General features: G+C 39.4%; 1 protein-coding gene across 1 annotated transcript in view; it reads right to left on the reverse strand.

The window, feature by feature from the left end:
• Nucleotides 1-22,924, reverse strand: part of LOC140232363 (scavenger receptor cysteine-rich domain-containing protein DMBT1-like) — a 116,896-nt gene that overhangs the window by 59,953 nt on the left and 34,019 nt on the right. Inside the window, exons 6-11 of the mRNA XM_072312489.1 lie at nucleotides 21,447-21,767; nucleotides 14,269-14,390; nucleotides 13,388-13,592; nucleotides 11,793-12,101; nucleotides 1,644-1,958; nucleotides 508-614 (exon numbers count right to left, since the gene is read on the reverse strand). Of these exons, the coding sequence (XP_072168590.1) occupies nucleotides 508-614; nucleotides 1,644-1,958; nucleotides 11,793-12,101; nucleotides 13,388-13,592; nucleotides 14,269-14,390; nucleotides 21,447-21,767 (1,379 nt within the window). The remainder of the gene's footprint in view (nucleotides 1-507; nucleotides 615-1,643; nucleotides 1,959-11,792; nucleotides 12,102-13,387; nucleotides 13,593-14,268; nucleotides 14,391-21,446; nucleotides 21,768-22,924) is intronic.

Genomic DNA, 22,924 nt, shown 5'->3' on the forward strand with positions numbered 1-22,924 from the left:
TCCTACAGCTGTAACATGTTAATCCTCAGGAAAAGTATTAGTCAAAATGTGCATTTTTAATTTTCTTTTGAAGTCATTGACAGTGTCATAATCCTTCACTGAATCTGGGAGTCTGTTCTATAAGCAGAGAGCTGCTGACATGAATGCTCTATGATCTCCCCATGATCTTTTAGTTTTGGGGATGAGAAGATAAGAGGCTTTGGAGGAGTGCAGTCCACATAGAGATGGTTTATGGAGGTTGAGCAGAGATGAGAGGCCCTCTATTATTTAACACACCATTCTCTTGGTAAAGTCTCAGGCTTCTCAAATAAACAGAACTCGTTATGATAGACAAAAATAAACAAGCAGTGAACTTTTTAACATAGTTAAGAAAGTTGTCAAAGAGAGGAATACTGCTGTACCTTCCAGGAAATCATAGGCCTTCATGTACAGAATCTTCAGTGGCTAAAAGGTTAACTGTATCGTCTTGCTGGAAGTGCAAGCAGAACTGAGCAAGTGGAAGCTTACCTGCGAATCTGTCATATCCCACATATCATCACAGATAGTGCCCCATGTTCCATTTACCAGCACCTCAACTCGCCCCCTGTACGGACTGGCGCCATTCACCAGTCGCACTAGCATTCAATGAGAGAAGAGATAGAGAAAGAATCGAACAACCAGACTACACATTTAGGAGGAAAAACATACAAACAAGCAAAGCTAACATACAACTGCAAATCTCTGCCACAGAATGACTTTTATTCCTCAATTTCTACTTGCAGTATGATACTTTCGTGAACTGGAGCCAACACGTTTTTTGTATTATGAGACTTTCATGACTTGCCAAGTACTGCTGTTCAATAAATTGTGTGTAACCAAAAAACTTTTTGTAATCATTTCACTTTTTAAAATCTTGGCTCATTCCAAAATTCACGAAAAGTTTTATGCACACCAAAAATTTCTGGTTTTTTTTTATAATAAAGTATGTGCACACACCTTGCACTGTAGAACACTGGTTTACTGTTTTTTTTTAGTATTTTGTGATACAAAACTGTACATGTATGCTTTGTTCAGAAGCAGTAACAACAAAATATCCTTATAAACAAATAAATGAACATGAATGTGTACAAAAACAGAGTGACCAAAAAAAAAATTACAGACATCTTCAAAATGGTGAAGATAAAGAAATATGAATAGCAGAGGTTTATAAAATAAAGGCAAGGTTCTCCCTGAATTAGATATGCATTGTACATGGGAGTACTGCTATCTTTTGGAAGAACAATACTAGGACACTTAACCATACAAGAGGGCTCCGTGCCATTTCCAACAGAAGCAGGAATATGATGTAATTTTTTGCTTACAAATAATCACTATGACATGACTACGGATGTCTGTGATAAACAGGGTCAATTATGCCACATATTTTGATTACTATTATTTTTGAGCACCATTTCAGCAGGTGTCCAAATAATTGTTTGCTACACTGTATGTACATGTATCATGTTCATATTCAGTTGCACAGGGCTGAGTGCCATACACATATTCTCTCATAACCATCCAATCATTCTTTGTGCATAACGATTGGGGGAGGGGGAGGGGGCTGTTTTTGTATGTATTACAGGGGTGGGGCGGGGGAAGGAGGGTGAACCAGGGGAACAACTCACCGGTGGGAGAGCAAGTGACAGATACTCCAGAGGAACTATCTCCACATGCGGTGTCATCCCGGTTCTCGCACTCGAGAAGCGCCCTCTCGGCGCCACTGCAGTTGAAGTTGCGCCTGGAGATTACGGGGAAGGCTACCTCGTCTGTCCCAGCGACCAGGGTGGCATTGGTTGCCACAGCATCGGCAAAGCTGAGCTGGCGGCACACTACGTTGGCGTCAGCGAGGGTCCAAGCCGAGTCGCACACTCCACCCCACACGCCCCCTTGCTTTATCTGCACCAACCCTCCATACGGACTGGTTCCATTAATCAGTCTCACTAATCATCCGGATCGTTCCAGAATCCCCCCAAAGAGAAATCAAACAAAAAACAAAACAAAACAAATAACAAGCAGTTTCGAATGCAGATCAATGATGGCATAGCAATAGTTACAGAAGAAAGTTAATACAGTTTACAAATTCACCATGTGACTGTGTGAGTGTGTGTGTGTGTGTGTGTGTGTGCTTCTGTGTTCAATTATCTGTACGTACTTTCTTCTTTTTTTTTACAGGTCCAATTTATTGAGTCGTTCACACCTTGACAAGTTTGGCTTTTACGTGGGTCTTTCTTTTCCAATAAATCAATGATTTTGATCAAATAGATTCATATACTTATGCTCAAATATGCTGTATTTCAATGATTTATTACATTAACTGAACTAGATATATCGCTACGGCGACTGATATGCCTCCGCCATAATGCATGGTTCTCCTGATAGGTCTATAGTACAATGTCTTGACAATGTGTGATGACAGTTTCACACAATTGGCAAAATATTAAAATGACAGGTTTGCCACAAATGTGCTGAATGTTCATTTTCCTAGAACTAGGTTCAATTGGATGAATGATTAATTAACTAGAAATGTCGCTATGGCGACTGATGCCTCCGCCATAATGCATGATTCTCCCAGTAGGCGTATAGTACAATGTCTTCACAATGTGTGATCCATGACAGTTTCACATAACTGGCAAAATATTGAAATGACAGGTTTGTCAGAAATGTCTTGAACTGGGTTTGCTTTATTTTTTTAAGAGTGCAGGTACACATATATGGGGAATTGAGAATTTTTACTTGAATTCTGACAGACCTTTTTATAAGTTTATGCATTGAGTAATTTCCAAGGTATGAAGAAAGAGTGTAATGACGGTACAAAAAGTTTTTCTTTTTTTTTTTCTTTTTTTTTTTGGGGGGGGGGGGGCATTGAAACCTGGCCTTTGACCCCTAACCTTTGACCTTTGACCTTCTGGCTGGAAATTTCCCAGAGAATCTCCATTAGGTAATGCATGTATTAATTTTTAATAATGCAAGCATTGCATATACTAGTATATGAGAGAAATAGTAAAATTTTGAGATGAACTTGACCTACGTATGACCCCTGACTATTGACCCATGACCCCTCAATTCCCTAGATAATCCCTGCCAGTCAGTACATGCGTATGTACCATGTTCCACGAAGATACATTGCACCATTTGCGAGAAAAGTGATATTGCAATATTTTCACCTAACCTTTGACCTTTTGACTTTTGACCTTTTGACATAAAACTCTCTCTGGAGAATCTCTACGCAGTAGTACATGTCCACACCAAGTTTCAAGAAAATACCTTTGGGCATTGCATAGATATGAGGGAAATTGCAACATTTGTAGCATTTGACCTTGACCATTTGACCTTTGACCTCTTGCCAATGTCACTAAAATCTCCTCAACTAATTGTCCTATCATACATCATCCTTGGACCAAGTTTGGTGAAAGCTGCTTTGTCCAGTTTTGAGTTATCATGTAAACAGATAAATTTTAGGATTTGACCTTGATCTTTGACCTTTGACCCCTGTCCAATTTCACTGAAAAACTAATCAAGTAATTGTCCCATTATACATCATCCTCCAACAAAGTTTGGTGAAATTTGCTCCATCCAGTCTGAGTTATCGCGTAAACGGATACAATTTCATGATTTGACCTTGATCTTTGACCTTTAGCCGATCTCACCCAAAATCTAATCAAATAATTGCCCCATCATACTTCATACTTGGACCAAGTTTGGTAAAATTCCAGTAAATATTACTCAAGTTATCGCGTAAACGAAAGTGGACGGACGGACAGACGTACGGACGCACGGATGTACGGACGGACGGACAACCCGAAAACATAATGCCTCCGGCACCACTTCGTGGCGGAGGCATAAAAATGTCAGAGTGCAGGTATTTGGGGAACTGATGATTTTTACTTGACTTTTGACCCTTTTATAAGTTTATGCATTGAGTAATTTTCAAGGTATTGAGAAAAAGTATAATTTCAGTATCAAATGGGAAAATAGCATTATCTAAACCTGGCCTTTGACCTTTGACCTCACAGTTCCAAAGAGAATCACTGTTAGGTTGAACATGCATAAATATGTAAGTTTCATGATGATACCTTGAGTTACTTTTGAGATATGGAGGAAAAAGTGCAATTCAACACTTTCACTTGACCTTTGACCTTTTGACCTTTGACCTTTTGGCAAGAAACTTCCCACAGAATATATATCGGGTAATACATGCATACATCAAGTAAAAAAAAAAAAAAAACCTTCAGGCATTGCATAATTATAAGGAAAGTAGTGATATTTTGAGGAGTTGACCTTGACCTTTGACCCCTGACCTTTGAACCATGACCCCCAACTTCCCTAGACAATCACTGCCCATTGGAACAAGCATATACAGTTGAACCTCTCGTATCCGGACAAGTCAGGACCGGGGCTCATCCGGATAAGGGATTTGGCCGGATACGGGAGACTCAATGCTTTATACATGTACATATACATACACATGTACTGATGAAGCCCATTGTAGTACCACATGTAGTAATGTGTATACTGCAACCTTTTCATTGTTACATTTGGGGATGTTTCGGGATGTTGAAATGTCTGAAGGTAAGCAATTTGGAAGGAAATTTGATGCAATGTATGTTAATCATATTGGAAGCAATATGTAATTCATGTGTGTTTGGGTAGGAGTTCTCAAGGAGTTGGGAATCCCCCTTTCTTCCCGTAATTATTAAAAAAATATCATGGCGAGATTGCATCCGGATAAAGGGAGGCCGGATAATAGAGGTTCAACTGTATACTAAGTTCCATGAAGATACCTTGAACCATTTGCGAGATATGGAGAAAAACATGAATTTTCAACCTTTTTTTTCACAAAATAACCTGTGACCTTTGACCTTCGACCCTGTGACCCTAAAATCCAAATAAAGTATTATCCCCCCCCCCCCCCCCCCCCCCCCCGGGATATACCCTCATACCAAGTTTGATTTAAAACCACCACACGGTTCTTGAGATATCGACAAAAACAAAATGGGACGGACGTACGTACGGACGGACGGACGACCCAAAAACATAATGCCTCTGGCCACTTCGTTGGCGGAGGCATAAAAAAAATTGGTCACGAAGCAAGGCCAGCGTCGCACACACAAACAGACCCTGTTAGATTTACTTTTTCATGTATAAAGACGGAACAAGCGAGGGCACCATCACCAAAAACAATAGGCGTCTTCGTTTTACCATAACACACCTTCATGCCAAATTTGAAGATGATCTAAGAAGAACTGCAGCCAGTAGAGTGCTCACAAGAAAATCTCTGCGGCGGACACGGCGCAACGAGGCCAAATCCATAGTATCCTCCGAACTCTGTTCGGGGGATACAACGAGTGGATGACCTATATGTCAATACTCAGCATACTTTCACACCCCATGATAGCATACTATGCAAATGATATGCAAATGAGTCCATTATGCCCATTGCATATGGATATGAAAGATTGAAAATACTGAAAAATGTGAAATACATACACTTTGTATGACTACGTTCCTCTTTAACTGGAACATTTTCTCTGTGTGTACAGCTATAATTGTCATCTACAGAAACATTCAAATCCAAACTTCAAAACTTTACCTATTCCTCTCACACTGAGGACTATAATTGCAGTCTATAATGTTTGGAACAATTGTATTCTTTATCTGGTATGTGTTTGTTGTTGTTTGCCATTTTCTTCTCTGTTGTCATGTTTGAACATGTGTTATATCTATCTTTTCATTTATGAAGCGCCATGAGCACTAAAAAGCGGACCTGTGCGCTATACAAGTAGCCACAATTATCATTATTCTTATCATTGCTACTTCTACTACTATTACTACTACTACTACTACTACTACTACTACTACTACCAATACTACTTCTAATACTAATACTAATTGAACTCTGCAATACATCTTGTAAAACTATGTCTGCTGATTCTTTAACTCTTTTACATGTATCAGCGGGTTTTTTTTTTTTGTGAGTGAATATATGCTACTGTCATACATTGTATAGTACATGTGTGAATAATGTGCACAGCTATTAATATTTACCAGGTACCATATTTTTTCCTTTCATTGATTTCACATTTTTCACAGAGGAAGACATTCAAAACTACAGAAGCACTCTGAGAGCGCAGACCTCCGCCAAGCATGCAGCTCATTTCCACAACTGATCTTGTTCTTCCATAGAAGTGATTTCCACCCATACATACTTACAGCATTGTGTGCTGAAAGTCGCCCAATTTCCCAATATAGAAGCCTTTGTTACGTCATAAACCCTCAGCTGCACGGCGCGCCTCACCCTAGCAGAAACTAGAGCACGCATGCAAACCTTAATACGCGCAGCCTGAACTTCCAAGTTCATTGACCCTACCTGCCAAAATATCAAAAATCCTTCATAAATTCCTCCAAAATTCTCAAATCACTACCAAAATTTGATCATCTGTTACTTGTATCAATCTAAACCTTTCCTGCCACTTTCATCCAAATTCGTTACCTACTTTTTGAGTTATTTTGCACACAGACAAACAAACCAACGGTCACGAAAACATAACCTTCCCCCTGGGCGGAGGTAATAACACAGTAACAGCAGATTTGTGACAGAAAAAGTCTACTTTGTCTGCAGATTATCCTATCATTGTTTTGATAGCAGAAATTCTACAGAATTTGATAGGGTTGGGGTTTTAGGTGGTATGGAATTGTTAAATGGTATTGTTAAATTCAAGTATCAGAATGGCTAATCACTTTCGACATCCAGCTGAATCCCTGCTTGGCAAACTGCTTGGCACACTCTCTTATTGCCACAAACTAGCATTAGACTAACATGAAAACATATGAGTGGGACTGCAAGGACAGCAGCAATTCTGCTTAACCCACCACCTAGGCTTCAGTTTCTGTACCCGTTCACATGGGTGAACCAACATTTAAGAATTTTTAGCTGGCAGAAATGTATCAAGACATTGCTTTGAAAGTGATTGCTATACAGAATCAGAGCGTATGAGTTTTGTCCTGGCAGCTCATATTACAGGATATAACAGTAGTTGTTGAATTCATGTTCATGGAATACAGCAGTAAACACAGAAATGTACACATGCACGTTACATGATCAGGAGTTGATATTTGCGAATAGTACCCAGATCGCAGAATTCCCACAAATAACCCCAGGAAAACAGGTAGGTTATGAAGTCTCATTAATAAAGATTGTCTTTGATGCGTTTGAGGTGACAAAAAATTATGTCAAGTATCAAAACTAAACTATGCAATCGTAAAATTCGCTTTGTGTTTGCTCTGTGTTGTGGGCTGCTCAGGTACAGCCCTGTCGCGATTTATACAGCGACTGGGCTGTGTATAGTTAGTGTACAGTGTATTTACATAATATGTGTATACATGCACAGTATTTACATAATATGTGTATGCACATGTGTATGCAGCAATTCTGCTTAACCCACCACCTAGGCTTCAGTTTCTGTACCTGTTCACATGGGTGAACCAACATTTAAGAATTTTTAGCTGGCAGAAATGTATCAATACATTGCTTTGAAAGTGATTGCTATACAGAATCAGAGCGTATGTGAGTTTTATCCTGGCAGCTCATATTACAGGATCAGTACAGTATTCATCGCATAATCGGGCATCTGATAATCGGGAACCTCGCTTAAATGACATACGCTTCCCAGAAACATTTCCAATGCACGTTATTTTCACTGGATAATCGGGCGGGGACCTCTGATAAACGGGACAATTTTTCTTCAAGCGATCTTTGATTTTGTTGAAATTTTACACAAAAAATCTACCAAAATACCACAACAATATTTCAAAGATTCCCTATCAGTTGTCGTTTACATCAAACTTACAAAGCAAGCTTGGGACTGGTGTGTTTTGACCTCCGTCCATCCAGTACACGTACATTTCAGCTCGCTGCCCGCCTTCGCTTTTCTGTACATGTGTATACATGGCGAGCTAGATCGCTACAACACATGTACAGTGCACTGATCGCAGCAAGTAAACAATCAAGCCGTGATGATTGAATGATTGAAGGACTTTTTATTGACGTTCCCACATCAGTTCTGGGTAATCATTTCCCATGGTTGTGGATATGTGGATACAGAACGCCCTACGTGTCCAAGAATTCTACGAATGTTTAAGAAAGTGCTAGCTTTTAATCCACAGTATATTTTGTGTTCGAAGAGAGGTGACAGAAGAAGAACCCAGTTGCGATTACTCTACATCATTGCGAGAATGCAGGGACAGCTAGAGGGTCGCACCGAGGGGTAGCGTGGTTGTGTATTCATGTACATGTACAGTACGTCAGTATGCATGTGTGTGTGTGTGTGTGTGTGTGTGTGCACTACATAATGTACATGTCGTATGCCGTTAGTGTATGGTGAGTGCTCATCGCGAAATCGGGCACCCCGCTTAAAGGGGCCGTGTTTGCTACTCCCAACCTGTCCCGATTATGCGATGAATACTGTAGTTGTTGAATTCATGTTCATGGAATACAGCAGTAAACACAGAAATGTACACATGCACGTTACATGATCAGGAGTTGATATTTTCACATGTTGTTAGATTTGCGAATAGTACCCAGATCGCAGAATTCCCACAAATAACCCCAGGAAAACAGGTAGGGTATGAAGTCTCATTAATAAAGATTGTCTTTGATGCGTTTGAGGTGACAAAAAATGATGTCAAGTATCAAAACTAAATGCAATCGTAAAATTCACTTTGTGTTTGCTCTGTGTTGTGGGCTGCTCAGGTACAGCCCTGTCGCGATTTATACAGCGACTGGGCTGTGTATAGTTAGTGTACAGTGTATTTACATTATATGTGTATGCACAGGCCTGTCACATCATTATCACAGCAAGTCATGACTGTGTATAGTTAGTGTACAGTGTATTTACATAATATGCACAGCCCTGTACAGTTCATTTACATAATATGTGTATGCACAGGCCTGTCACATCATTATCACAGCAAGTCATGACTGGTACTCTGAGTGGTCTCAGTCTGGTGGCAGCCCCCTGCCTTGGGCCAGCACTTAGGCTCCTGGCCTCGACCCGGTCTTGGGCCCCTTGAGCCCCTGGGCCCCTGGGCCACTGGGCCCGGGCCCACTTGGGCTATGGGCCCCTGGGCCTGGGCCCACTTGGGCTCTGGGCCCCTGGTTCCGGGCTAAGGCCCGTGGCCTTGGGTCCGGCCTTAGGCCCCGCCTTTGGCCCGGCTGTACTTTGTACATGGTCTATGTGAAATCAGGCTTGTCTGTAACTGTATAATTACAAATAATTACAAATAATCACAAATGATCAACAGGTCCATACTACATATAGGACTAGATGAATATATGAATATATGATTATATGAATATATGATTATATGAATATATACAATGTTATTATATTATATATTATAATATATACAAATATATATTATTATATATGAATATATAAATGTGATCAGCCATTCTGTTACATTGTCAGATCTGCGGTCATTCATAGCAAATTTTATGCTTGTACAAATGGCATACATTCATGTGTACAGTATGCTACTTGATTGAACCAGCCAATGGAGAAAGATCACACCATTGAACAATACTTGAAAGACATGTACAGTTCAATGACTCAATGCTTGTTATTATGAACTCTGTAGAGGTATGCAGCCCTCTTCAGATGGAAAACATACAGTTGGCTATCAAACAGAGCTTGCAAAACCATCAACAATTTATTGAGTTGGATTTGTGTGTGTGTGTGTGTGTGTGTGTGATAGAGCTATTTGGCTTGTTTCCTTTGCATGCATCATCACAAATTCCCTAAGTCTGAATAAAGTGAAACCAAGACCTTCATATAGATGTGCTGCATTGTAAGGTGCTGGATCAGAGCACTACCATAAGATTGACACCATGGCGGGAATTGTGCTAACAGTGTACTAATTCCTGTGCATTTATGTTAAAGTGTACCAATACCCTGAAAATCACATTTTAAACTATAAATGTCGCTACGGCGACTGGTGTATGCCTCCGCCATAATGCATGGTTCTCCTAATAGGTCTATCGTACAATGTCTTGACAATGTGTGATGGAAGTTTCACAAAATTGGCAAAATATCAAAATGACAGGTTTGCCACAAATGTGCTGAATGTTCACTTTCCTAGAACTAGGTTTAATTGGATGAATGATTAAAACGTCAGAGTGCAGGTATTTGGGGGAACTGATGATTTTTACTTGACTTTTGACCCTTTTATAAGTTTATGCATTGAGTAATTTTCAAGGTATTGAGAAAAAGTATAATTTCAGTATCAAATGGTAAAATAGTATTATCTAAACCTGGCCTTTGACCTTTGACCTCACAGTTCCAAAGAGAATCACTGTTAGGTAGAACATGCATAAATATGTAAGTTTCATGATAATACCTTGAGTTACTTTTGAGATATGGAGGAAGAAGTGCAATTTAGCACTTTCACTTGACCTTTGACCTTTTGACCTTTGGGCAAGAAACTTCCCACAGAATATATATTGGGTTATACATGCATACATCAAGTTTTAAAAAATCCTTCAGGCATTGAATAAATATAAGGAAAGTAGTGATATTTGAGGAGTTGACCTTGACCTTTGACCCCTTGACCTTTGACCCATGACCCCCAACTTCCCTAGGTAATCACTGCACATCGGTACATGCATATATACTAAGTTCCATGAAGATACCTTGAACCATTTGTGAGATATGGAGAAAAACATGAAATTTCAACCTTTTTTTCACAAAATAACCTGTGACCTTTGACCTTTGACCCCGTGACCCTAAAATCCAAACAAAGTATTATCCCCCCAGGATATACCCTCATACCAAGTTTGATGCAAAACCACCTCACGGTTCTTGAGATATTGACAAAAACAAAACGGGACGGACGTATGGACGTACGGACGGACGACCCGAAAACATAATGCCTCCGGCCACTTCGTTGGTGGAGGTATAAAAAATTTGCACCATGTGAAACAAAATATGATTGGAATTGAAGTTTGATGTGACTCTGATCATACACTCTCTGCTTTCAAATACAAATGAGTGAATTTCCTTTAATTCTATCAGCATTTATATAGAGCGCTCATCTAACACCCATGCAAACGCCCTACACAGATTTGAAAAGGAATAGGAGTGTGAAAGGGAACACAGTGCATTTTCCAGGTTGTGGAATTAAATCTTATTTCCTGTCATGGCTCACGCTAAGAACAGTGCATGTGCCTAATAGTTTAGTTGATTGTGCATTACGCTTTCCTTGTATCTTTAAGTATGAAACTTTATCAACCGTGTTCCTCTGTATCTTGAACATTACTTGTGTCTTGCAACTGATTGACAAATCGCCCTAAATCGACACAAATAAGCACTGATTAATAAGTGTTTTAGTAGTAGCCATGATAAAATATCACGGGCATACACAGTCAGGCTAGGTTTAAACCAACAATGTCCTAAACAGCGGACAGGCATTCCACTCAACAAACCACTGAGCTAATACCAGACAGCCAGTGTAAGTTTTAATCCTTACAGCATGCAGTGGATACTGCAGAATTTTTACTTATATGAATGAATCTGTGTGCTGAGTTGTTTTTTTATTGTAATTGATTGACAAGTTGCCCTACATCAATGTAAATAAGCACATCAGTGTTCTAGTAGCAGCCACAATGAAAAACTGACCCAACTGGATGCACAAATTCACGAACTTAACAACTCCAGTGTAGCATGTAGCTGAAAGGATTGATTGATTTGAAAATCACAAGCGTGTGGTGTAACACTCACTGGAAGGGGCACAACGTACAGCCACCTGCTGGCACTGAGGGTCGCTCGTCAGTGGCGTGGTGCGGCACTGACCCAGAAAGGATTCATCAGAAAGGCACTGGACCCCTTGCAAGAACACTGGGTTCTGGTCCGTGGTCTGGCTGTGTTGGGAGGCTGGGTAGACACTGATGGCTGGCCCAAAGCCAAGCTGGCGGCAGGCTACGTGGCCACTGGCCAGGTCAAGCGCTGCGAAGCACACTGCGCCCCACTGCTGTTTAAACTTGATTTCGAGCCTGCCCTCATTCTCACTATCTCCATCCATCAAACGGACTGCAAAACAGAGCAATGACAGCATAATCTATGGATATAACATACTAACCCTGCATTCATTACAGTAACATTATTTTCTCTTATAAATGGGCTTTAGAATCTCTGCAATCTGATTGGTCAGTTGTCATGCATTGATTTTTACTGATCCACACTGAGTCATATTGCATCCAGTAAAACCTGAACGTATGGCTCAAGTCTTGTACATTTGTATAGTGTTGTAGGTGTACCGGACACATGATGGGGGAAATGGTTGTATTTCATGAATTTACGGGCCCATTTCATAAACACAATTGAAGCACAGGCCTATAAAGAAAAACACTGATGTAATATTATGCAAATGACGCTCAGGACACAGTGGATCAATGAGAACTGGATGCTCTCGTTTAACTTTGGAACAGTCTAAAACCCACTCGCTGTGTTCGTAGGTTTAAACAGTTCAAAAGTTAAACTCGTGCATCCAATTCTCACCGATCCACTGTGTCCTGTGCATCATTTGTATGATATTACATCAGTGATTTTCTTTATACAGTCAGAGATGTCATTACTCAAAAGCTGAATGCTGATATTGTCATATGACACTGAAATTTACAGAACTTTGATGTACAAAATAAACACTTTGTTCCAAACAAATGATGTCCATATAAACAGAAATTGATTATATCTATTGACCCTGACATTACTCTACCTTTGTTTTTCTGATTTTTCACTGATTTTGGCTATCTCTGAAAAAAAAAGAAGAAATCATAAGGAACATGGTGTGGAGATTCACATGAACTCTTTATGTGCCACGTTCACACAACCAACTCAGTCAATGCTGTGCCAAGTTCATGTATTCTGCTCAAATGAACAAACCCGCTCAAACTGATCAATAAATCATCAAGAGCCACAGGATGATGAAAGCGTTTTCCATTCATCACATATAGCTTGCATTTTATGTGGTGATTGACTATCAGGTCGTGTTCACAAGTGGATTTGTGAGTAAATTCTAAGTTTCTGTCACTGTTTTGTGTGCAAAAGTCATGCCTCTACAATAATGTATAGCTACCAGTCATTGACAGAAAAACAATCAAGGATTTGTCATGCAATTTACATCGAAGCAAAGCTCGCCATTTTCTCGACAACATCGCTTGTTACATGTCCAGGATTTCAAAAATCTATAAAACTTACATAGATTTTAAAAACAGAATATTTTCCCAAAGCATGACTACTTTGCTGTCTCAGAATAATGGGGAACACAAAAGGGGTTTTCACCACGGCACATAAAGAGTTAAATTCTGTAGACTTACTCTCAGGCTGGCAAACCACGCCTGCATCCTCGTTGTGGTGGCAGTTGTGGACAGTCAAGCCGCCGCTGTTTGCACAGTCATGAAGGGTGGGCTCGGTGCCGTTGCACCCCAGGTCGTCCAGGAAGATTGGCAAGTAGCCAGGCCCAAATGCAGCATTCCTGGCTGCTGCAAAGGGTTCTCCAAGACCAAGCTGTGAGCATACAACCTGCCAGAGGTGGGGAAAAAAGAAGTGAGAAAACACCCCCAAAGAAATCACTGTTTGAATCCATTCACTGGGTACAGACAATAATGCTTGAAATGGCGCTGTCAACTTGATTTGGTGCTGATACTCGCACTATTAAAAATCTATATCATTTCAGTAGAATTGATTGGGATACAACAGAATACGCTATAAAAATTATTAAGGTAGTCTGTGGGCAAAGTGTCAATTTTCATTTACAGAGTATACTAGACAGTGATATTGCATCAGGACATCCAGATTAAGATTTGCAATTACACACTGCTGTCCGTAAAAAAAAAAAATGCCTATGACATATTAGGTTTAAAGTCTATGAAAACAGCAGCAATAAAAATACACATTTTTTGCACTACATATCCTCCACCTGGCCAGGAGACGTGAGAAGATCAATGTCAGAAGTAAGAGATAATTCATTTTGCTATTTGTTGTATGTTGTTATCTGGGTTGCAACAGACAGACACAGAGAGACAAAAAACAACAAACAAACGTTTTTCAATGATGGATTTGCAAAGTATAAGGAATTTCTCAGCCATAGTGGAAGTTTCAATTAAAGTGTACCAATACCCTGAAAATCCAATTTGTGTACAGATATTGTAACCAAAATCATTAGGGTATTGGTACACTTTAAAAGCAGTGTCCTTACCTGGGCATCCTGTATGTCCCAGTTGTCATCACAAACTGTACCCCACTGACCATTCGCCTGGATTTCAACCCTGCCTTCAAACACATGATTGCCGCCAACGAGGCGAACAGTCGTGGAATAATCTATCAAGAAGATGGGAATCAGAAGAATGGAGAAAGAAGGTAATTGACTTAGAGGGATGGTATAGTTTATTGTTGAGATGGGAATTCAGATTGTACCTTTTTGGGAGATAATTAGAAACCCCTTATGAAATATGAAAGAGCATACAACTTTAAGAGGAATTCAAAGTTTATTTGATGAAAATTGGTTTTGCGATGCCTGAGATATCCATACACAAAACAAAACAAAGTGATCCTTACAAGGTGGGACCCAACTTTTATCAGGACCACTTTGTTTTTGTCTGTTTGTTTTTTGATATCTCATCAATTTCAAAACTGATACTCCTTAAATGCTCTTCTACATTTCATACAAGCAGTTTCTAATTATCTCCCAAAAGGTTCAAACCCAAATTCCCATCTTAACCAATGAACAGGCAAAAGGGAAAAACAAAAACAACAAAACAACCAACTTGAACATGTCCCTCCCCTGGAAAATGTGACTACCAACGTATGCATCACAAATCCACAAGAAGTTAAAGATAATATAAAGTTTTGGTACCTCAAAAGTTTCCCTGAATTTCCTTGTTTCAGGTTAAAGTACCTTTCATATAACTAACACTGTGAGACTTACTCGCCCCAAAGTGCTCTCATGTCCTAGTAATCATGCAATTAACTGCGACCAGCAGCCCCATACGCATAGCGTAATGGGGCCACGCATTGTAGCATTCAGGATCATGACAGACTAGTATCGCGGGTAAATATCAACTTAAAATCCAAAAATTTCTTCAATTTGAAGACTTACCAGTTAAGTTGAAGTATTGAAAACGGGCTTCGGGCAACGTTTGGTTCTGCCAATAGTCCCTTTCTGTTCGAATTGATGACTGAATGTGACTCGGTCGAGAGGACCTTGGGAGAGCTACACTGAATTGACGGCCAGCGCATGCGCACACAGACATCTTATCCTTTCAGGGATTTGAAATTTGTGAGCATGTGATGTGTGCGCATGCGCTGGCCGTAGTATTCAGTGTAGCTCTCCCAATTTTTGGATTTTAAGTTGCTATTTACCCGCGATACTAGTCTGCCATGATCCTGAATGCTACAATGCGAAGCCCCATTTAACTATGCATATGGGGCTGCTGGTCGCAGTTAGCTATGCGTATGGGGCTGCTGGTCGCAGTTATCATGCAATAATGATTTCGTACAATACGTGTAGTACTGAGTACCTCGCGGTACCGCGGCAAGTCAAACTTACGGCTCTGGTACGAAACCATTATTACATGATTAATACTATTAACATGAGAGCACTTTGGGGCGAGTAAGTCTCACAGCGTTAGTTATATGAAAGGTACTTTAACCTGAAACACAAACTAAGACAAGGAAATTCAGGGAAACTTTTGAGGTACCAAAACTTTATATTATTTTTAAGTCATCACAATAATCATCAGAATTTTCCCTTTAAATCTGTTTACCTTGTGACAAATTGAGATTGGGAGTCATCGACCATAAAATGCGCATAAAGAATTCTACACATGCATTGAAGAGCAATGCAAATTAAGAAAAAAAAAAACCCCCAAAAATATATTAGTATTCACTACATTCTGTATACAACCCACCTGAACATTACCAGGGATAGTGCAGTTTATACTACTCCACATACTTATGTGTGTAAATAATGTACCATAGGATCCTGTATTGAGTATTATGTGGGTATACCCATGCATACCTTCTGTATGACTAAGCTAAAGTCGACTAGTCGATCTGACCTTCACCCATCTATACTCACTTATCCTCGTACCACCACTTCACTAGGCATCAAGGGTACATGTCCCCATACATTGTACTATCGTCCCCATACATTGTACTATCTATGCATTTCACTTGATACCCTTGCAAGTCTGAGAAAATCATAGCAGGCCATGTTTGGAAACACAGAGCACTGTCCTTTCAAAAGGCCTCTTAAAAGGGCCATCTAAACCCTGGATAAAACCTAATACGTCACTTAAATCAAGGTTTAGAAAGGTGAATTTACATTACAGAAAAAAAAAAGCATTCGGTATCACAAGAAAACTAGAAATGTCGCTACGGCGACTGATGCCTCCGCCATAATGCATGATTCTCCCAATAGGTGTATAGTACAATGTCTTGACAATGTGTGATGACAGTTTCACATAACTGGCAAAATATCGAAATAACAGGTTTGTCAGAAATATTTTGAATGTTCACTTTCCACGAACTGGGTTTGCTATAATTGTCTATTAAAGAGTGCAGGTACACATAATTGGGGAATTGAAAATTTTTACTTGACTTCTGACCGACCTTATTATAAGTTTATGCATTGAGTATAATTTTCAAGGTATGAAGAAAGAGTGTAATTACAGTACAAAATATTTTTTTTTCATTTAAACCTGACCTTTGACCCTTAACCTTTGACCTTTGACCTTCTGGCTGGAAATTTCCAAGAGAATCTCCATCAAGTAATACATGTACATATATTAAACACTTTTAAAACTAATAATGCAATCATTGCATATACTAGTATACATGTATGAGGGAAATACAGTAGTAACAGTTTGAGGAGTTGACCTTGACCTTTGAACCCCTGACTATTGACCCATGACCCCTAAATTCCCTAGATAATCCCTAGCTGCCAGTCAGTACATGCATATGTACCATGCTCCATGAAGATACATTGAACCATTTGCGAGAAAAGTGATATTGCAACATTTTCACCTAACCTTTGACCTTTTGACCTTTGACCTTATGACATGAAACTCTCTCTGGAGAATCCTTACGCAGTAGTACATGTCTACACTAAGTTTCAAGAAAATAACTGTGGGCATTGCATAGATATGGGGGAAATAGCAACATTTTTAGCATTTGACCTTGACCTTTTGACCTTTGACCTCTCGTCAATGTCACTAGAATCTACTCAACTAATTGTGCCATCATACATCATCCTTGGACCAAGTTTGGTGAAAGCTGCTTCATCCAGTTTTGAGTTATCACATAAACAGATAAATTTTAGGATTTGACCTTGATCTTTGACCTTTGACCTCTGTCCGATTTCACTGAAAAACTAATCAAGTAATTGTCCCATCATACATCATCCTCCAACAAAGTTTGGTGAAATTTGCTCCATACAGTCTTGAGTTATCGCGTAAACGGATACAATTTCATGATTTGACCTTGACCTTTGACCTTTGACCTTTAGCCGATTTCACCCAAAATCTTATCAAATCGTTGCCCCATCATACTTCATACTTGGACCAAGTTTGGTAAAATTCCAGTAAATATTACTCAAGTTATCGCGTAAACGAAAGCGGACGGACGTACGTACGTACGTACGGACGGACGGACAACCCGAAAACATAATGCCTCCGGCACCACTTCGTGGCGGAGGCATAAAAATTGACACAAACATATTACACATGTATCAGCTCAAGGAAACTTAAATGCACTGGACAAGTTAGACACAACATTACAGTTAAGATGTTCAACCTAAAGTCAACTAGTACCATGGTGTGCCATGGGAAACTACAAACAATAAAACAAAACAAAACATGGTCAAATGTCACACACTTTTTCATTCTAAGATACTTAAAAAATGATACAGATCTTGAAGACAAACACATGTCACTGCGCCAAAAATTTTAGTCCTGTCTGCTGCCATCGCATGGCTAATTTTGCCAGTGAGATACTATTATAGTACAACCCTAAGGTCTGAGTAAGCACATGTGTGACATCATAAGGGTCTTCATTGATTTTTTTTTTCCTTGTAAAGTGTTTTCAAATTTTTTGTTGACCTTTTTTATAAGATTTGTTGTAACATGTGCTTTACTTCACGAGTGGTGACAAGAGGCCCATTGGTCTCGCGCTCATCTGAGTAGCACACTTCGCCTGCATAGCACTTCACCTGGGGTAATTTTATAATTTTAACTAGAAATGTCGCTATGGCGACTGGTATGCCTCCGCCATAATGCATGGTTCTCCTAATAGATCTACAGTACATGTGGACAATGTGTGATTACATTTTCACAAAATTGGCAAAATATTAAAATGACAAGTTTGTCACAAATGTGTTGAATGTTCACCTTCCTTGACCTAGGTTTAATTGGATGAATAGGAGAGCATGTATTTGGAGATTTAAGAACTTTAACTTGACTTTGATCCATTCATAAGTTTATGCACTGAATAATTTTCAAGATATGGAGAAAAAGTGCAATTTCTGTATTGAATAGTAACTTGTTGCCATTTCATCTGGGATTTGACCCTTAAATTCATATTAAGATAATCACTGTCAGGCAGAACATACAAAATATGTAGTACGAAAGTTTGTAAGTTTCAAGATAACTTGAACCTTTTCCTAGATATGGAGGAAACAGTTCAGCACTATCCCTTCATCTCTGACCTTTTGACCTTTGAGGCAAAAAAAAAAAGAAAAAAAAATCTTAACAGAGAATCTCTGTTGGGTTATACATGCACACACCAAGTGTAAAAAAAAAAAATACTGCTGGCATTGCATAAATATGAGGAAAATAGTAAAATTTTGAAGTGTTGCCCTTGACCTTTGACCCTTGACCCCATGAACCCTAAATTCTCTAGATAATCACTGCCAGTCAGTACATGTATATACTATGTTCCATAAAGATACCTTGAACAATTTCCAAGATACAGAGAAAAAAGTGAAATTTTGATATTTTACTTTACTTTTTGACCTTTGACCTCATGACCCCAAACTTTCACCAGAGAATCTTAATTGGGTAATACATGCATACACTAAGTTTCAAGAAAATATCTTCAGCCAATGCATAGATACGGAGGAAATAGTGAAATTTTACATATTTGACCTTGACCTTTTGACCTTGAGCATGTGCACCCAAAAGTTGATAGGCACAACTTCACCCCCTAATACACATACATGCCAAGTTTCATTAGGATACCTCAGAAGGTTTTTTAGTTACGCTTGCCACAAAATTCATTACGGACGGACGGACGGAAGGACGGACAGACGGACAACCTGAAAACATAATGCCTCTGGCACCACTTCGTGGCGGAGGCATAAAAATCTTTGAGATCTGGTATTAATTGCTACAGGCCATGTGAGCAACAACCGCCTAATTTGGGGTATTTGGGTCCATACTAGGGGCCCATTCTGGGTTCATCATCACCAGTTGCACAAACTAAAATCTACTTTCCCATTGACGAGTGATCCTGCCAACTCTGTTTCTAGGAGTTTCTTTGCAAGAGGATGTAAATGTCAAAAGTCATGAAAACTTGGAAATTTGGGGTATTTGACTCACTGCCCTATGGCCCATCACCCAAACTGAATAAATTCTGATTCCTACCGCCTCAGATGATTCAAAGATTGTCACAAATTTTGACTGCGAAAGCTCACTTGAGCCACTTGGCATAGGTGAGCTACTTTAATCAAAAAAGATATTCAATAGCATTTTTTTTCCCCTGGTACTGTTCCTAGTATTTGTGAATGATATTTCAGAAGATGTCGACTGTAAAATGAGACTGTTTGCAGATGATGCAAAATGCTGGCAGTCAACTAGTGATCCCGGTAATACACAATTACTGCAGGATACCATTCAGAAACTTGAGGTCTGGTCCCGGATATGACAGCTCAAATTCAATCACGGGAAATGTCATGTTATGCATCATGGTCGTAGAAACCCTTGGCACCAATACAAGATGCATTCAAATGCCAAGAATGATAATCTTGAGGTTATTGAGACAGTCAAAGAGGAAGAGGATCTTGTGGTGTACTTTTCTACTAACCTCAATTTTCTTCTCCATATACATGTACACAAAGTAGCTGCAAAGGTGAATAAGGTACTGTACTTGGTCTGATTAAAATGACTTTTACTCGTCTGACTAGGGAAGTGTTTGTCCTACTGTATAAGGCCCTTGTTAGACCGCTCTTGGAATATTGCTCTTGTGTATGGAACAAACTTTCAAAGAGTGATGCAAAAAAGCTTGAATCGGTTCAGGGGAGAGCAACGAAGTTTGTATCTGAAGATAAATCGTTGTCATATTCTGAGAGACTCAAGTATTTGGGGATTCCATCCCTAGCCTAGAGTATCGATGTGAACGTTCAGATATGATTCAAGTGTTCAGGATTTTGTATGATATGGAAGAATTTCATCAAGCAGCTGTTCTCTTTGTTATCAATGATCATGTTACATGCGGTCATAAGTTTAACTTCTATAAAGGAAGGGGTCAAACTAGTAAAACTAAAAGTTACACTCTTTCAGTTTATAGAGAGTAGTAAATACTTGGAATAGCTTTCGTGCAGAAGTTGTTGAGGCAACATCAGTGAATAGCTTCAAGTCCAAGCTCAATGATCACTGGAAACAGAAACATAACAAATTTAATCCACATTGCATTTAAACTGACCATCCCGTGGATACATCACATGGAACTCCTCAGACTCGGGATAGAATCCTTAAATGACACTCTACAAGTCTTCAACTTTAATACTGGGCCTCATCAGAGGTAATTCAGGTAATTGATATTTCAGGTTTTCTCAGTTTGTCAACATGATAGGGTCAAACCACTGTGATTCATCGATTATGAATGAATGAACAGACTCTAAATGTCATACATTTCAGAGAACTGGTGACTGAAATGTAACATGTGCAAGCATATTATAATGCAAATCAAAGCAGGCATGTGATAAAGTACCTATGTTAAAACACAATATTTTGCAGCATGAAATTTCTGCGAATTGGAGCAACAGCCTTTCTCCCGGCATAAAATTTTCGTGAGTTGCCTCTATATGACATTCAATGCGTATGGTGTAGATAAGAACTTTCACATGCATTTCAATTTTGCGAATCTTGGCTCTCGAAAATTTGCAAAATTAAAATGCACGTGAACATTCCTTGTTTTACAGTAATCATCAGGTACTGAGGGAGTTAATGCCAGGAACATTCTGTCAACCCGACAATCAAACAGATTAATGGAATGCAGTACACTACGAGGCACATACAGTAGAAAGTGGGTACAGTACATTCTACAAAGTGCATCATGACCATTGATGTAAAAGAGCACAACCAAGGCGTGCATGCTTACCGGGAGCACTGCAGACAACCCCAACAATGTTCCCGCTGTTGCAGTTGGTTCTCAGGGCACTCCCTCCAAAGGTGCATTGTGTCAGGGTCTCCTCGTCACCGGTGCACTGAGGGTTGGCCAGGAATAGGTCTGTCCGCAAAGACTGGTCAAACCGCCCCACCACATTTTGAATTGTCTCCGTTGCAACCCCGTAGCCAAGCTGCCGACATACCACTGTGGCGTCGGACTCCGTCCAATCATCATCGCAAACGGCCGTTTCTCTCCCATTTACCACCACTTCCACTCTTCCCTCATACGAAGTTGTACCGTTGGTTAGGAGCACTTTTACACAATTGACAAGAGATGAAATCAAATTAATGAAATCAAATCAATCACCCTAGCGTTGATTTTGATACATGACAATAGAACCACACACTGTAGACTATGACATCATAGCATGATTTAAATACTTAGGACAAGCTAATCCATAATACCCTGTCAATGTGTCTTCATGACCATTTCAAGAGAAAAAGTTATCTGAATGGAATGCCCGTTTAAATAAAATTTAACAACAAGAACAAATGAATCTGAATACAAAACAAGCTTGAATATCACTAGGTCATGATGTAATGCGTACAACTTGTACTTTGGGGACATCTGCATAGCCACATTGTGTTCAAATCATGACTACTACACAGTTCATAGACAAGTCTTGTGCATTCAAATTCATGAAATTCTTCCGTCGAGATATTTTCATTGCAACTGATTGACAAATTGCCCTACATTGACGTAAATAAGCACTGAATTGATCAGTGTTTTAGTAGTAGCCATGATAAAAATAAAAAAAAAATCATGGGCGTACATATTCGAGCAGGATTCGAACCTACGACCTCCTGATCACCAGACAGGCGTAATCTCCACTAGACCACCGAGCTTTCGCCTGACAGCAAGTGTTGGTTCAAATCCTTATAGCATGCAGCGGGTAGTGCTTGATTATTCAAATTCATGAAATTCTTCCGTCGAGATGTTTTCATTGCAACTGATTGACAAATTGCCCTACATCGACGTAAATAAGCACTGTTCAGATTGATCAGTGTTTTAGTAGTAGCCATGATAAAAAATAAAAAAAAAAAAACCCTTAGCATAGAAACAGGAAGGGCATGATCTATGAAAACTCCAAAGTCATTGGAATAATGAAAGTGGCTCCACTTTGAAAGTAAGAGTTATTAACTAAATTTTTTGATGCATCATTCCGTCATGAGATATGGCCTTGTACCTAGTTAGTAGACAAAAACAACAGATCTGAGGTAAAGTTCATTGCTCAAGAAATTATCAGCTTCATTAACCCGTTGAAGACGAGTCCCGAGTATACTCGGGCAAGTGTCAATGGGAAATGCATGTTGTAGCAAAATCAAACCGTCCTCAACGGGTTAAGAGAACTAAAAATTCATGAGCATAACAACTTTCTTTAAAGGTACTTATAATTTGATCTATACTGT

This window comes from Diadema setosum, chromosome 8, assembly GCF_964275005.1.
Source record: "Diadema setosum chromosome 8, eeDiaSeto1, whole genome shotgun sequence".
In the NCBI taxonomy this organism is placed as follows: Eukaryota; Metazoa; Echinodermata; class Echinoidea; order Diadematoida; family Diadematidae; genus Diadema; species Diadema setosum.